Source organism: Leptinotarsa decemlineata, unplaced genomic scaffold (genome assembly GCF_025532065.1).
Source record: "Leptinotarsa decemlineata unplaced genomic scaffold, Ldec_3_MD MMD2_tig00026361_RagTag_RagTag, whole genome shotgun sequence".
In the NCBI taxonomy this organism is placed as follows: Eukaryota; Metazoa; Arthropoda; class Insecta; order Coleoptera; family Chrysomelidae; genus Leptinotarsa; species Leptinotarsa decemlineata.
In genome coordinates, this window is record NW_027412704.1 from 6,647,142 (window position 1) to 6,665,536 (window position 18,395).

The following is an 18,395-nucleotide window of genomic DNA, read 5'->3' on the forward strand; positions in this document are numbered from 1 at the left end:
GCGGTTTAGTATGCATTGGGTGTTTTGGTAATTCTGTGGTGCATCATTGAAAAGGGTTTCGAAAGTTGTTGAGCTCTTCTGAGCTGCTCCAATTATGGGAGGTACACGGATGGAGAAATTATTAATATATATTTCAATTTGTTGTAAATATGGAATAATGGTCGGATTCATTGATAGAAGGGGTTATCATAGATAATTTACAGAAGGGAAATTCAAATTCACCAATTCAAATGCTTATTTGGTGTTTGTTATTTCAGGCAGACGGCAGGATTGAAGCTCTACCAAAACATCAAAAACCTGATTCGTCCACGGTGGGACAGGTATATAGCATGTGCTTTGCTATTTCATCATCTTCCGAACATAGGGAATACGCCGGATTCTCCGAGAATCCAAGTCTCTTCATAAGATGATTCAGACGACATTTTCTAACACATCTATAATTGGGCTTGTTAGACAACTTAGGTCATTCCTTCTGTTGCATGATAGTTGTATGGTGATGTTTTCCAAAGGATGAATAAATGCCTTAGAATGAGCTTATCTTGGTAAATTTTACCAGAAGTGAGGAACTCTTCTTACAGTACAGGTATTCATTGCTTTTTTGGTACAACCCAACGCGATAATAATGACATATTCTGGTTCCATTAAACCGCTTGCAGCATCCTTCTTTGCAGAGTAGTAGGCCGTTTTATAACCTTTCAGGCCAGTATAGCCACGAATTCACATCAGAGACAATTCGTATCTTATCAAGAAGAGTTTTTTTTATTTTCAATACTTGCCTGGTTTGGGGAGAACAAGTTAGGCTAGTTGCAGGTTCAATTGATGTTCAAAACTCTAATACCAACCAATGTATTGACTTGAAAAGTTCGAGTAGACCGTAATTTTTCTAATCTTGCTTTTTGACTTGAAATTGAACACTATTTGATGAAAGCATACGTCTATTCTCTTTTATTGTTACAAATGAAACATCTGTTTTTGGAAAGATAGTTGATACCATTTAGTGACTTGTTTAGAAGTCCTGTCTCCGAAACATTTCTAAGTAAACAAAAAAAAAACAACTTGTTATTTTGAAACACTTAAGAATACAAAAAAGGATCACCAATATGTCGTCGATCACTGTGGACACTAGCGGCGCACTTGAAAGGGATATAGTTCCCGGCCCCCGGCCTTGAAAGTATGAGGGGTTTGAGACTTTCAACTGTAAAAAGTCACAATTGATCTAAAATCAAGCTCCAATCGGTAGCAGGTACAGTCTGTAGAGAGTTCTGGAGAGAACACCGTCAGTTGTTTTGATTGAGGCTACACGGCTAATACCATCCTCTCCTGGAATCAACTCCAAGACGCGTCCAAGGCTCCATCTCATAACAGGCAAACTATTATCTTTTACAACAAAAAATTGTCCAACCTGAAGCTGTCTTTGGCTTTGTTTCCATTTGTAACGCTGTTGAAGCTCGTTTATATATTTGAGACTCCATCTCCAAAAGGTTTGCTGCAATCTTTGTAAATGTCTAAAGTACGAAAGTCTGCTGGCTGGTATGTAAAAATTGATCGGCAACACCTTGGATGGATCGTCCAATCAATTAATACAGCATCGATTTGAAACAATAAGGTTTGGAGGTCTTCGTAAGTTAGAACTACATTGACTGAAATTCTTTCGAGGTGATGCTTGACGCTTACCCGCATGACACCAAAATGAGGGGAATTGGCAGGGATAAAATACCAATTTATATGCATTTTTGTAGCTCGGTCTAAAATGTTTATTGAATTTTCTATCAAAAATCTACCTAAAAGTTGTAATTCTTTGTTTTCACCAATGAAATTCGTTCCATTGTCGGAAATAACATCGGATGGTTTTCCACGACGTGAAACAAAACGTCTAAGCATTTGAATGAAAGCTTCTGCGACAGCACGGAAACCAAATCATCATGTACAGCACGGGTTAAAAAGCACACAAATCCAGGATTTTGATGTTTTTGCACCCCTGCCCTTTTTATCTTCAGGCAAGTTGCAATCTTATATTTGGAATATTTCATCAACATTTCATGTGAATTTCGATATTTTGATAGTTTCAAACTTGAAGCATTTGCAGAAATCTGTGGCGATGCCTATACTTAAATCTCGATGAAAATCACAAAATAACTTTCACCTGAAATAGAAATCCCATTGATTTTCAATATCAAATAGGAAATCACACAATCAAAACAATTGATGAAGTACGTGATTTGGGAGTGATAATGGATTCCAAAATGATTTTTAAATCCCACATTGAGAAGACCGATAATATGTGTAATCGTTTATAGGGTTTCATTATTAGGAATACAATACATTTCAGAAATGCAGAAACTCTTCTTAATCTATATTACTCTTATGTATATAGTGGTTTGAACTTTTCATCTGTCTTTTGGAGTCCACAATATTCGATTTACCAACAGAGAATTGAAAGTGACATTTCTATAATCAATGGAAATTTCCGTCCAATTTTCAAAAAGTATTCGTTGCTGTCTCTTACAGATTGAAGAAAAATGTCAGATATATTAATGCTGTACAGATTATTCAATAAACGTGTCGATTGTCCTACGTTGATAACAAAAATTTAATTGAATACACCTTGCAGAGACTTGCGAAACCGTGATCTCTTTGCAACCCCGTTTAGAAAAACCAATTCAGGAAAAAACTCTCCTTCATGCAGAATTGTCAGATCCTTCAATACTCATTGCAATGATATTGAAAAACTGAGGTTACCTTTCCTTAGATTTAAAAAGTATGTGAAATCTATTTTTAGTTATAATTAGTTATCGGTTCTTCATATACTGTTTGTTCAATTTTTTGTTATTATTCATTACTATATAGTGTAATGTACTTAGCATTTATATTTTGTTCACTCACTATCTTTCATATGTAAAATGAGGATATTTTTTGGATTTATTCTGTTTGTATCCCTATTAGTGTAATAAATAATAAATAAATAAATAATCTAGAAAAAAAATATTTTTCAATATGTTCATGCGACAAGAATGATTTATATCTCATATACGTTTATAAAAAATGTTCATTCTCTGTTTATCAACATGATTCATTATTTCGTAGGTTCCTGCCTTTTTATTGTCAGATTTTTCCAAAAAACTTTGGCACATGTTCCATATTCTGATATTTCCATTCTTTTATCTATCAAGACGTGTTCGTGATGTTTCCGTTAGATGCGTTTGTTTCATGTTTGAGAACGACAAAGAAATATTATAGCTCTGGGGCATGCGATGGTCATGTAGGCGTTGACATATCTGCACGAAATATAGAATTTCAAGTTTTACAGTAATTAATTCCCAACCCTCATGGACACGCGGACTCTTAGAGAAATAATATTTTCTGTATGGGGAGAACAACTACTGCACATTTAACTGTATGTTGAGGTGAAAAATCATATTATAATATTTAGGCACTCAATTTTTGATTATCTATATATATATAGTATCTATGTATATATGTATGTGTTCCATAAACATAATCATTTCTAGTAACAATGCATTCAGTTATCTATCAAATATCGGTTATTTTCCACCTGCACAAAAGGTTTCCGTTTCCTACTGGTGAATGTGTAGATGTCAACACATTTATTTATGCCTAAATCATTTTTCCGATTGTTATTTTTACACCGATAGGGACCCAACGACCTTATCAACAACTTCAATCTCCCTACCGAAACTAAGAAAGCTCTTATCCCCAGAGGTCCTCACGAACCTCCCGAATATACGGTTTCTCAAAAATACAAAAACCCAATGTTCCTCTTCGCCCCATTGTCGATGCTTTCGGTTCTTCAACACTAAACCATGATAAACACCTTGCAAACACTCTCCCACCCCTTGCAGAACAGTCCTCGTCGTACGTACGAAATTAATTTCACTTCATTGAAATTCTCAAAAACATCAATATCCAACAGACTGACATCCTTGTGAGTTTCGACGTGATGCCTTTATTCACTAATATCCCCGTATCAACCTCATCAGTCACTGTATGTCCAGCGTATACTTCCTCTTACCAGGTACTTTTCACAAACAAGTTAAGGGCGCTCCCATTGGTTCTCCTCTTTCGCCAGTCCTTGCAAACCTTTTCATGGAAGACTTTGAAAGCACATATTGACAGGTTTGACCACAAACCCTCTTGCTGGGGTCATATTGCCCCACGGTTCCCATAATTTTGCCCATAATTTCCTTGATCACCTCAAAGACATCCACCCTAATATAAAATTCACATTGAAAAAAATAACTTCCTTCCATTCTTAGATGCTCTCATCACAAAATCCAATAACTCCAACATACACAAATACATACATCAACACAAACTCCCACCATCATCCAGCCTAAACCAACTCCGTTTCGAATTCTCTTATCTACAGATCTATCAACCTCACAGAGCACTACAACAATCCACAAGAGCTAGTCCAACTCAAATCAGACCATCAAATTGACAGATCCATCTGTCGTCAACAAATTTCTCCGTCCAGTCCCAAAGATCCAAAGGACAACAACGTCCTCCACAAAGCTTTCCTTCCCTACATCAAAGGTGTAACTGACAAAATTGGCCGAATTCTCAAAAAAAGAGGACATAAAAACGATATTTACCGACAATTATCAAATTTTCATATTCCTCCGTCCCCCAAGGACAAAATTGTCAATAAATCCCAGGGTATATATGAAATTCCAAGCTCCGATTTCGATAAACATATGTAGTCCAGACCAACAGACGTGTGAAAAATAGAGTATACGAACATCAACTTGCTGTCCGAAACTCAGACGCATCCTGAGCCCTGTCCAAACATTATCAAGAAACAGGACACAACATAGACTGTGCGAATACTAAGACCATCGCCACAGCGAAAACACTGCAATCTCGGATAATTCGCGAGGCCATCGAAATCGAAAAGCGACCTTTCTGCCTGAAGAAACGTGATGACGGTCAAGAGACTTCCAACTGCCTGGAAACCGCTTAATATAATAAAGTGACCTTTAGAATCTAGTCTTTTTGATAATGATGGTCGGGCCAGAGTATACAGAAGGCGAAATGGACGTTTTATTCTTTGCTGTTCATTCAAGGGTCCCATTTGAAGGTGGTTCAGTGATGGTGTGGATTGGAATAACATTCAATGATCGTACGGACTTTGTAGTCATCCGCAGCGGATCCCTGATCGCCCAAAGGTACGTTAACGAAGTATTGGATGTTCAGACACGACACGAAGCAGGAAGGCCAAATTTTATTTTTATGCACGATGGAGCCCGTCTCCACGCTACAGGAATCGTGCGTCGGTACTTACAAGCCTACAAAAATACCACTTTGGGGTGGCCTGCTTGCCGACCGGACCTGAGTTCCATCAAACATGTCTGGGATCAACTAAGAAGAAGCATTCGAAGCCTTCAAAAGGAAACCACCACTTTGGATGAGCTGGAAATCGCTCTTTGAGAAGAATGCGAACGTTTGCTTCAAGAAAACCTCAGGAGGCTCATAAAAACCATAACCCGGTGAGTCCGAGCTGTGATTTCCGTCCGCGGAGAAAACATAAAATACTGAGCCAATAACTGTAACTCAAATAAAACTTGATTTCAATAATTAAAGGGTTTTCATTTTGATTTTGGTAGTTCTTCATTTTTCTCACGTATACCCAATACCCAACAAACAGTTATTCAATGATTCAGCGTGGATTTGGTAGCAATTTGTATTTCCTTTCGAAATAATATAACATATAATGAGTTTTTTACCTGTTAATAAAATTACAAGTTCATAAAGGTGTGATTCACTCATCGTTCATTTGCGTTTCTTTATACCCACATTTGTATGTTTTTTGCTCGCACCAAATTCTGTACATTAGTTTAAAAGTGTGGTTTTTATAAAATCGTGTTTGCGATATTGGCATTTATTGTATCATGAAATTTGTAACGTTAATTCACCTGGCTATTGACTTTCGGTAAAATCTTGCCCTAACAATCTAGAAGAAATTCAATTCACATGTAATTTTTTTATTATTAAAAAACCTATGTGAAAAAACTCATCAGGATGCTTCGCAGTCAGAGTATCAGCAAATGAACTTGCCAATACATGTTTGATTGGGTGTTTGTACTACAAAAAAGAGGAGTTGGAAATATGTGTATATTTGGATTCAGGGATTCCTGTCGACCTTTATTCACAAGGCATAAAATTTTGACTTTGCCTTCCATACTTTTCTTGGAAATGGAGGAGGGAAATTTTCAGTTCACCTCGACGAATTACGAGAAATGAGCTCAATATAAGTTGAGCAATTCCAATATAATCAAAAATTGAGAGGTCTTTCATATACAATGGATTTTTTTTAACCAAATGTCAATTGAGATCAAAGGCATGAAATGTCCTACTAAATTCAGAAAGTCCGTAAAAAAGATTTGATTTCAAAGGCCTATTATTCTTCGGAAGAATTCTATTCAGAAAGAAACTTACATTCTTTAAACAATTAATTTTTATTATTGTGTTTTAGTACCTCATGGTATATAAAATATATGATTTTTTTTTGTTTGTTTTGATGTTTACGTTTGGCTTTGAACTGTATACTGGAAAATGTTTACGAAGTAGATACTTACTTTTATTTTCTATTCATTCACTTTTAATATTTTTATGCTTCATAATTTTCATATTCTTATATTTACATTTCTGTGTTGCATGAGAATATTCATTATTATTTATTTCAATATGTAGCATATATATTTTTACTCTCTGACTACTTTATCACTTCAAAATTCTGAAATAACCAAATGTTCAAGTACTACTTTTAATTTGTATATCTTATATTCCTTAAAATAGTAACACTTTGTTAATGAGATTTCATCTTCGACAATAAAGTACATTTCTGATTGATTCATTGCTATTATATCACACTCATATAACATTTGCCACTAGTATTTACTCGTAAATTCTGATTTCCATTCGTTTCGAAACGGAAATGAATCACAATTAATACACAGTTCATTCACCCCTGGATAGCATACCTCTTAGTTGAAATCGCATCAAAATGTCCGAATAAACGTGAATGGACCGCTCAGATGCAACTCAATGGGAGCCGTCATAAAGCAAACGGTAATGATACAATGGCCAACGCGGGGGGTAATATTGTTCAATTAATAGTGACTAGCGTAATGGTGTGTCGTAAAACGGTGCCTTGATTTAATAACTTCAATAACGTGAATCTACAGGTGAATGAATATATGAATGGTGACATTTTTGTTTAATTTTTTCACGATCTCATTGCGTTTATTGAATTGAAATGAAGAAGAGTGAACTAACTTGAAAAAGTCATTAAGTAATACAGGGTGTCAATTAAGTATGTACCATAAATTGTACAGACGATTCTTTAGGTAATTTCAAGACGAAATGTTCATATAAACATTGGTCGACAAATCTTTTGTTCTCAAGATATAGGGTGTTAAAATAAAAAAAAAATTATTCGTAAATATCTTGAATATCCTCTACCTATTTTTGTTGTAATTTGGCAGTGATATTTATAACATTAAGGAGCTGATTTAGTCCGAACGTGATTCAATTTATTAAGTCCAGTGGCGTCTCAAGCAGGATTTGAACGAATATTTTTGACTTAAAAATGTACGCCACTGACCTTTTTTAAAAATGGGCACTACTTTAGAAGACTTGAAGATATCTGGAAATATACCAGTACATAAGATTAAATTGATCAGTATAGTGAGAAGTTGGATTATTATAGACGAGGTTTCCTTTACTATTCGACTATTGAGTTCATGGGTATCTAAACATTTGGAGTCCTTTAGAGAATTAATCGCTTCCAAAACTTCTATCTCATGCACGGGTCGGAAGAAAAATGACTTACACGAAGCAGGATTTTTTTTACACTTAAAAGTTCCTCGTTCGCAACATACGGGAGAGCTTGTTGAAATAATATTGTTGGATTTACTGATTACTACAAAAAGACACATTGTAAATATATTTAGATAGGCAATATGTGAAACTAATTTTATATAGCTGAAAATTGTTCTATATATATATATATATATATATATATATATATATATATATATATATATATATATATATATATATATATCTGTAACATTTAAACATACATAAGGACATATTGTAAACTAATAGAAAGGCCAATTGTAAAATTAATTTAGGGTGGTACACTTGTATGGGTGGTATTACTGATTACCTACCTGTATGATGTACCTGATTAGTATAAGTAGCTTCAGTTTTGAGTAGTTTTTAGTTTTATCTTCCTCTTGAAGATGATCACTTGGTGATCGAAACACGTGTCGAGGTGTAAAAATAACGATTTGGTGTTGGGAAAAAACTCCAGTAATATTCATACGGGAGATAATTAATGATATTATCAGCAATGGTACTGAAAAAGTTGTTCATCTCATCAGTAATTGTAGCAGGAAGTATTCAAATTATTGTTAGGATTCTTGCCCTTTTGTCCTAAAATTTGGTATGAAGGTGCTTCTTAGGTAATAGTTGCGTTATAAGGAAGGATTTTCAAATGTTGCAACTGGGGTGCCCCCCGTGAGGTTGGAAGGGTTGCATATACAAATTTTTGCGGCTGTAGATTCGTTTCACGTTGTAGATGTGCAATGAAATTTTTCAATTCGAACTGGGGCGCCATAATGTTATTTTTTAATCACTGTTTCTCCGTACCAGTATATTTTTGGAGGCTGAAATTTTGTACGTAGGCTCGTTTTATATTGTAGATGTGCAATGAGACAGGATTTTTCAATATTCCAACTGAGGTGCAAGAAACAATCGCGTTCACAAAATTAGGTTATTTTTCATTAATTTTTCTCTGTACTGGTATATTTTTGGAAGCTGAAATTCTGCATGAAGGTTCTTTTCATGTTCCAGATATGAAATAAAGAATAATTTTCAAATTGTCCAAATAAGACGCCAGCCGGGAAGCGCTCACAAAGACCTTTTACAATTGCGAATCCAATACCTTTGTTACTGCCAGTTACCACTGTAACTTTTGTAGAGGACATTGTCAATGAGAATGTTTTTTGCCAGTATTCTGCCAACGTAGTCTGCTCTCTAGTTGAAGCAGTTCAAGTTGTAATGATTTAATGAATTATGATAACAGTTCAATTGGACTAGTACATGGACATGACAACAATCTTATTTGTCCATAATGTGATCAATTTGCCCCCTTAGAGCATGTTATTTGAATGAATATTTTCGAAGAAAAAACCTGTTGCAATAAAAAAGATGGTAATACAAAATATGAAGATATCACAGATTCAAAATAGCGGATGCAGTGGTACCGGGCCAATCATATGTCGCTATTCCAAAAGTAACCTCTAAAGAAAACATGTTTGTATTGTCTACTGACAAAAAAGCTGTGAACGTCGTATAATATAAAGATATTCTGTAGTATATTTCGTATCAGCATTGCACCCGTGCGGAGCCAGGCTGGGTCTCTAGTTGATATATAAAATTGTCTTACATACACAAGGGAAAATTCAAATTTAGTGGATGAAAAAATAACATACAACCCTCCTTCCACTCAGATATTTAGCAGCACTGTAAAAGGAACCGCCAATAAGCAATTCTTTCAGGGTTGTTTGTAATTCTCTTCTACATCTTTCTTTTATATGCAGCCTAATAAAATCACCATTCCTTGTATATGTTTGGAAATGTGCATCGCAGAGATTATTGTGTAAATATTTCCTAGAGTTCAGAGTACAGGCATGATTTTATTTTCAAAGAAATACAGCCTACAATATTCCTTGAAATCTAATTCATACGTTTGGTCGCCGAAAATTTAATTTGTAAAGCAGCCCCATATAGGAATATTGGAAGAGATGTGACAATAAATAACAGCATGATAAACATTCGAAAGCTGATCAGTACTGAAGGTGGCGAAAATTGAAAGGCAAAGTTCAGTTTATTTTGGTATGGAGACAGAAAAAAAAATCCGCTCAGCTATGAATGAATCATTCCAAGTTATAAGCTCCTCCGGCTATGAATCATTTCATATTTAAAAAATATTTCCAACAAAGGCAGTAGGTATTGTTTTTTTCAGACATGATCCGACATGTTCAACCATTTGACTGGCTTATACATCAAAAAAACAAGATTCAAAATGGAACATGAAACATTTGACATTGTTAACACTCCAATATAATTTCATAAATATATTTTCAAAATGAAGAACAAGGAAAACAAAAGAAATGTTGGGTGGGTTTTTGAGGTTCTATATTTTTCACTTAAATTCAGTTGAAACGTAGAACTGAAAGCTCTGACGAACGACTAATCCGATACATTGTTCTCGAGTTTGCTTCGGCAACCAAGTTGGCATCATCAGATGAACTCCTGAAAATAAGTAAGAAAGGCCACATTAGGGGGGTGATTTCAACGCATTGCTTAAGACCTCGGTTATTCTCAGCTTGCATGGGCTTTTTTAGGGTTATTGTTGTCCTGGAGAAGGAATGGAGAAAACCCATTTAATAAACTATAGAAACCTTTTGCTCAGTTATATTAGCAGTCTATTTCTTTCATATCTGTGCACATCTCTGTTGATTTCGAATATTTTTCTCCTTCGAAACTTTAACGAATTGGGAACCCAAAAATTGTTTCATTCATCATTGGACTTCACCATATTTCAAAAGTACTCCAACATCTTCCATCTTCAAATTGTTGTTTGTACTTGCAACTCCACCAATTATTGAATTTCTTGCCGATTCACCAAAAAAAGGAAATTTTAGTTACACCTATCTGGGACTGAATAAATTTTTATTTTGAAATGATTACGTGCTGTTTCTGTCAACATCTGGTCAAGTTTCCGCCGTCTCTCAGCAACTTTTAACACACCAAATCTATATTGTTAAATGCAAAAATCACTCACCTACTACTCACACATTCATCTCTCTTTTTCCGTACTGGTGAGTCCTAGAAATCTGAAATTTGGTATATAGGTGCTGCTTAGACGCGCACTTAGGAAGGATTTTTCTAATATTCCAACTGGGGAGCCTTCCGTGGGGGTAAAAGGGAGACGTTTACATAAGAAAATTACTTTTTTATCACTATTTCTCCGAACCGCTATATTTTCGGCAGCTGAAATTTTATATATAGGTTCGTTTCATTTGTTAGATTTGTGATAAGGAAGGATTTTTGAATATTTCAACTGGGGCGCCGGCCGCTGGAGAAAAGGCGCGTTAATGAAATCATCTTTGATATATCCTTTATCATATCTGTCCATAATTCAACATGACTGTCTCGGGAAGAGATGAATCTTCCCGAGACAAAAAAGTTGTTCGTCGGATTTCATGTCCTGGACATTTATTGCAATAGACAGGCATTTGTGTACGTTTAAGAAACAAGAAGTGTTTTTACATAAGTAAATCAATGCATGAGGTGAAAAAATGTTCAAATAAAGATAAAATTATTGAATAAAGTATAAAAATTGTTATGAATTTTTATAATTTTGTTCAACAGGTTACACCGAAGATATAGTATGGATAAAGTTCATGTCCCCAGTTCATATTCCCAAATTTTCCCATATTTGGTATACTTAAATCAAATATTCTGTTTTATAAAATAGTTATATTGAACATCCCATTCAATATGATTTCCTTGAAAGGAGTTTTATAGTGTTTTACTTGTAATAAAAATATTTTATCCCAAATATCTATATGGAATCCTATTTTTTTGTCATTTCAAATGAATCAATGTCATTCGTTCTCCTTCCTGTACTTCTCCGTTTCAAATAATCTTATAATTTCACAGGAGACGGTTTGCTCAAACACCATACAACTCAGCTATGTGACATTAACGCATCTGTGAAATGATGGATCCAGTTTTTCTATTATCCGTTCTGGTGACGAAACAAGAATGTACTTTTTGCAGTTTGCCTTGCTTGTTTCCAAATGTGCAATTTTATTTACACGTTCAACTCATTTACTTTTCCATTTTGAATCTTGTTGCAGTCTGTTTAACAAATTCTACTTTGATATAGAATCCATTATTTTTTCCAAAGTCCACGAGCTAAAAAAATCCTGATAGCTGTTAATTTCTACAGAGCTAGTCAAATTCAGGTCTATCTATGGAGATCTCATAAACGGTGGAATATGTAATTTGGGGAAAACTATTGGTACTGAATTTTGATATAAAAAAAAACTGCGGCCTTTCAGTTCTGGAGCTATACGGGATAAATCGAAAACTTAAAAATTCTGTATTTTCCCTATTTTTCTTTACCTTTTCGCATAGATATTGAAAATTTTTTCACACCCTGTCGTTAGATTTTTCATTGTACCATTAAAATATGATCATAGAACTTTTATACAGGGTGTCGCCAGACTTGGATCACCCTCAACTGTGAATTATAAATATGGACCTGTATTTTGTGTAGTAAATTTTGATAGATGATGTTTATATAATACCGCAAAATTAGACTTTCAAAATTTCCTAACCTATCATATTTCTCGTCAGTGGTGTTAGGCTCGACTACGATTTCATTGTTTGACCTTGAAGGACAAGTCTCACTGTGAGTGAAAATAGAATCGACAGAAAACGTAAACAGTTTTTGTTGAAGATAAGATCCGCCACGGTGGTCCTTAGAAAAGCTAGGCTTCGACTTCGTACATTTTTCAGCTTCGGGTTCATCTATTTGCCTTGTAGTGGAAGTTGTAAGGCAACTAGATATTTGATGTTGAATCTTGGCCTGGCAATAGACCACCGTCGGATGGTTCTAAAGACCACCGCTACGGTGGTCCTTAGAAAAGCTAGGCTTCGACTTCGTACATTTTTCAGCTTCGGGTTCATCTATTTGCCTTGTAGTGGAAGTTGTGAGGCAACTAGATGTTCGATGTTGAATCTTGGCTTGGCAATAGATCACCGTCGGGTGGATCTAAAGACCACCGCCACGGTGGTCTTTAGAAGAGCTGGGCTTCGACTCAGTACATTTTTCAGCTTCCGGTTCATCTATTTGCCTTGTAGTGGAAGTTGTAAGGCAACTAGATATTCGATGTTGGATCTTGGCTTGGCAATAGATCACCGTCGGGTGGATCTAAAGACCACCGCCACGGTGGTCTTTAGAAGAGCTGGGCTTCGACTCAGTACATTTTTCAGCTTCCGGTTCATCTATTTGCCTTGTAGTGGAAGTTGTAAGGCAACTAGATATTCGATGTTGGATCTTGGCTTGGCAATAGACCACCGTCGGGTGGTTCTAAAGACCACCGCCACGGTGGTCTTTAGAAAAACTAGGCTTCGACATCGTATGTTTTTCAACTTCGGGTTCATATATTTGCCTTGTAGTGGAAGTTTTAAGGCAACTATATATTCGATGTTGGATCTTGGCTTGGCAATAGACCACCGTCGGATGGTTCTAAAGACCACCGCCACGGTGGTCTTTAGAAAAACTAGGCTTTGACATCGTATGTTTTTCAGCTTCGGGTTCATATATTTGCCTTGTAGTGGAAGTTGTGAGACAACTAGATGTTTGATGTTGAATATTGGCTTGGCAATAGACCACGGTCGGGCGGGTCTAACGACTATCGCCACAGTGGTCTTTAGAAAAGCTAGGCTTCGAATTCGTACATTTTTCAGCTTCCGGTTCATCTATTTGCCTTATAGTGGAAATTGTGAGGCAACTAGATGTTCGATGTTGAAACTTGGTTTGGTAATAGACCACCGTCGGAACCGTTGTTTATCTTGGATAGGCAATAATTTTCTATCAATCTCACAGATGTCAATCCCGTTTCTATGACAGAAGATATCTATGTAATTTTAACTTAGGCTTATCCTTGAAGAACAATAGAGTTCAAGAAAGCATTTGCAGTTCAGCAGGTCCTCTACAACGACCTATGTCTGTTATTAGTTTAAGAATGGTCATATTTGGGCTCTGAACCTTTGAGAAATTTCGAAAAACATTAATCGATGTGTGAAAAAAACGAGCTGATTTGGTTTTTATTCTTATAGTGGATTATTTTTTTCGATTTGGAGCTTTTACAGAGTTCCAGAGAAATTATGAATCATTATTATATTCGGAAAATGGCCGAAATAAAAGAAACCAGCAGAACCCGTTTCTTGAAAACTGAGAACTTCCACGAACTATCAGTACTAGTGGTTGGAACTCCTCTCTAGAACTTCATATCGTGTGCTTTGAATTAAGAGAAACAAATTAATTAACAGTCAATTTTTCCCAAGCAATAACGTGTATGTTTCCATACAATGTGGAAAAACCTCCCTGAAATATTAGAGGTTAGTCATATCACGAAGTAATATATTTCAGATGATTGGTGAAGTTTTTGGGCTGTGGTACATATAGAGGGTGAGAATTACACCCATTTGACGTAATAAAAAAAATGTAATTTATTTGTTGATCATCGATATCGAAAAAACTTCAACATCACGATATTATAAGACCATCGATTGGTGAAACAATTGCAACGAGCAATGCAGGTTAGTATTTAAAATTTCGAAGTTGAGATTGAGAGATCCCAAGTCCAACGATATTCCATCTACATATTGATGAATATTCAATATCATCATCAATTTTACACATTATATATCATTCATATCAATTACCGTGTTAGGAATCACATGTAAAAAGGTAAGATCTCGTTAGTTCTTAGCTCGCACAAGTTTCTCATCGTCTGAGAGTTGTCGCTTGTAGAGGGGCGAGAGCTGATTAACAGTAAAACAGATTTTAAACAGATTTAATTGCAGTTCAGTTGAAAAATCTCTGCTTCAGTTCTTCTAACGTCTGCGGAGAAGTCACAGAAACCTCTTTTCAACCTATTTCGAAGAAAGTTTGATGGAGTCAGACCTAGCTAGTTTGCCGGGTAACTTCTTCTCCATTGGTTGTTATTATTTTATCAAGTATCTGGTAAAATATTCCATACGAATATGGATCAGAAATTTCTGATCTATCTGCACTTGTACACAGTTTTTTAGTAGATTTGGTGACACAGCAGAGCAATTAACTAACGATTCAAAAATATTTGAATTATTTTTCATTATACAGTATTTGGGGCTCAAAATTATCTGCACATACTTTAGAGGATATCTTCCCGAGACACACAATTTGGTGGATCATTAGCTGTTTTTTGGCCTATCGAATACTACGTTGTTAGTCAAACGGTATTCGTCGAAAAAACTGTTGTTTTTATAATAACGGTTGAAAAAAAGTTTCTTGGGTTTCCACTTTATACAAACAATGTGGAGAAATTTTAAAAGTTTCTGGCAAGATGGAGGAGCTTTTTTATGAAGTAATCTATATTTGAAAAATTACTGGTAAGAATACAATTTAAAATAATTTTTATTGAACGGATTGTTGAATCCTCAATATTTTATGTCAAGTACTTTTTGACAGCACACATTTGAAAAAAGATATGAATTTGATATTGGCCAATACCGTAAAGATTCAGGTTGTATTCAGTACTTTGTTTTGTATTGTTATTTTTTGTTTTCAGCTCAGTTTATGAGATACATAAATTTCAATAAAACAACTGAAAACAATCATAAAATGCTGAAAATATAATTAATATACCTATTAGATAATATGAGAAATCCATATATTATTTTCATTGATTTGACATCAGTATCTGTGTATTATTAGATAACAATCTGATGGTATAATTTTGAGTTCAATAGACAGGTATCTTGAAAAACATATTCTGATGGTGAAGAAGAATAATCTGACTGAAGAGTGAAATAAAACCATCCACTGATAATGTGGTACTAATATTCATTTTCAGTGATGATTTACAATTATTTTTACTGTGAGTACGTCAGTACTTAGAGAAAACTGAAAAATTTTTCTCCAATTTCTGCAATATGATATTCCAATATTTGTCGATGCTTGTGAGAAGTAAAGGATAAAGAAAATAACTTTTTTTCTGGTTTCTACTGAGTTTTTCCTTTGTTAGGACCACTTTTGGTTTGTTAAACGTTTCTCAAGTGGATTGATTCAGGTAACATTTGTTATTTGAGGTATCTATTGCCGGTACCAGACTGCATTATTGTATATTGAAAGACTTGTTTCGTCAAAACATATCAGTTCACTTGAGAATGGTTTAAAGAACATGAAATTACAAATATTGCCTGAATTCAGGTAACATTTGTTAGTTTGAGTGCATGTGTTACCTGAATTCGGGTAACATTTGTTATTTCGGGTACCTATTGTAATTACCTGACTGTATCATTGTTTATTTAATGACAAAATGAATCAGTTCACTTGAGAATGGTTTAACAAAGTGAAACCCTTCGTAAAAAATACAAAACTCAGTAGAAATCAAACAAAAGTTATCTTCTTTATCCTATATTCGATATAAATTTCTACAAAATGAATAGGTCATCAATCGAACAAACTTGTGAGAGGTGCTAACAAGAAGTTTTTATTAAATTGTTTGATGCAAAGATAATATGTAGAACTGGGGTATAGTAGATAACTTTTTCTATCTCAATAGTTTGCATTTCTTCAAGAAGAACATACATTTTTCAACAATAATATTGACATTTCTGACTGTGTTAGAAATCACACGTTGAAAGGTAAGACCTCGTTAATCCTTAGCTCGCACAAGTTTCGACTTCTGAGGGTTGTCGTTCGTAGGGGTGCGACAGCTGGTAAACGAAAAAACAGTTTGGACTGACAGCACTTCCTTTTAAATATTTGAGGGTTAGGAGAATGGCACATTTGTAACGGTTTTTATTTTCTGTATACGAATATATGAATTTTTCAATTTTTTTTATCACAAAGAAGTACTGCGAAAAATTTTTATGAATTCATATCCGGAACGTATAAGAAACTAGTCATTACCTTGTTGGCTGTTCTTCCTCGTAGTTTTCTTCTCCTTCATCCAAGGATACTCCGGCACATTAACCCCGGGTGACCCCATCCCGTGCGGCACGTCCATGGGAAACCCCCCGGCTGGCGGAGTGTGCTGCGGACTCATCGGCGGCCCATGGGGAAGCTCCCCAGAAAGATGCGGCAACGCGGTCATGAAATCGGCCATCGAAGGCTGGCTGTTGATGAACCCGGTCTCATTGCAGCCTTCGAGAGGCTGGGACAACCAGAAGGTCCCGCTCCCGCCGGCCGCAGTACCTTCCGGAGTGTTGGACCTCGTCTTCACAGCTACGAACTCGTCTTCCTCCAGGTGTCCCGTCGGCATCCGGATCTGGTGCTTGATTCTCATTTACCGGAAGCAGTCCTCGTGGCACTCAACATCACAACATCCGGCGAACACTAGGTCCTGCAACGCACAGTATCCGGCGAGCACTAGGTCCTGAAGGCGGCCGCGGGAAACGTGTGGAAAACCGCGAAATTCAAGCGATCCTCCACGAGAAATAGGAAACGATTGTTACGTGTCCGATCGTAGTTACTGTTAGTGACGGTTGTTTTTGTTTCTTTCTCATTGAGGAGGACGATAGGTGGTCACGTGGCCGGGGCAGGGCCAATCGCAGCGCGGCGCGAGCAGCTTTGTGGGCCGGCTCTGGTCACAAGGAGGCGGGCGCTATGTTCGCATGACGACCTGTCTGGCAGGTAAAAATTCTGTAAAAAATACCTGATCCGAACGAATGCATTTCAATCCTGAAATCACTATGACCGCCGAGGTTATTATGTTAATTCGCGGGCATTCATGCTAATTTGGAGACGAACGCGGGCTTTTTGATTTTCCGAGGATCTCGAAGATCAGTCGAACAAATTATATGGTCATGGATAATAACAGATTGAAGGAGAGACAGGAATGCAGTGATACCACCGCTCTGCGCCGTTAAATACAGAGGGACGACAGGCGTCTCGACGATTGACGACGCGCGCCTCGGGGATAGCCTGGAGGGGCGTAAGTATCAGATACTATTTCATGCGTTTTCATATTTTCATATTGCTCGAATTGGCGGTTGCCAATTAAAATATACAACTCCGGTTGGTTTCACTCTAATTTTCATATTATACCATATTATTTGATTTCATAACATGAGGGTGAGTATTTTTCCACCAGACACACACAACCCCCCACTACAATGAAAAGTCACATATTTTTTATCCCCAAATGAAGAAATGTTTAAAACACATACATTTACATACCACCCTCTAGCATAAAATATACCAAATATTGTGTGAAAAATTGGTTTTTTAAGACTCTTCTTCCACATACCTACCTCCTTTTCGCCTCTGAATAAATGTTCGCTAATATTAACTGTACAATTTCACAATAAAACATTAAAAATGGAATATATTCAATAAAATGTCATCCAAGAACATAAAACCATTTTATCACGATAGATTTATTTGACAATTAGCAGCCGTTATCGATAAAGAGCAAAAATTTAGCCAATCTAGTGATGAAATTTCCACGAGTAGGATTCATTATTGCAATTTTTGTGCATAAAGATCTTTCATGAACTAAATAATTACCCAGTGG

General features: G+C 35.9%; 1 protein-coding gene across 2 annotated transcripts in view; it reads right to left on the reverse strand.

Annotated features, from left to right (window-relative positions):
* pb (homeobox proposcipedia) overlaps positions 1 to 17,609 on the reverse strand; it is a 117,870-nt gene extending 100,261 nt beyond the window's left edge. The window contains exon 1 of one of the 2 annotated variants that reach the window (XM_023171177.2): positions 16,790 to 17,609. In XM_023171177.2, the coding sequence (XP_023026945.2) occupies positions 16,790 to 17,165 (376 nt within the window). In that variant the 5' untranslated portion in view covers positions 17,166 to 17,609. The remainder of the gene's footprint in view (positions 1 to 16,789) is intronic. The other variant, XM_074184974.1, reaches the window with a different exon arrangement.
* Positions 17,610 to 18,395: the final 786 nt, after the last annotated feature.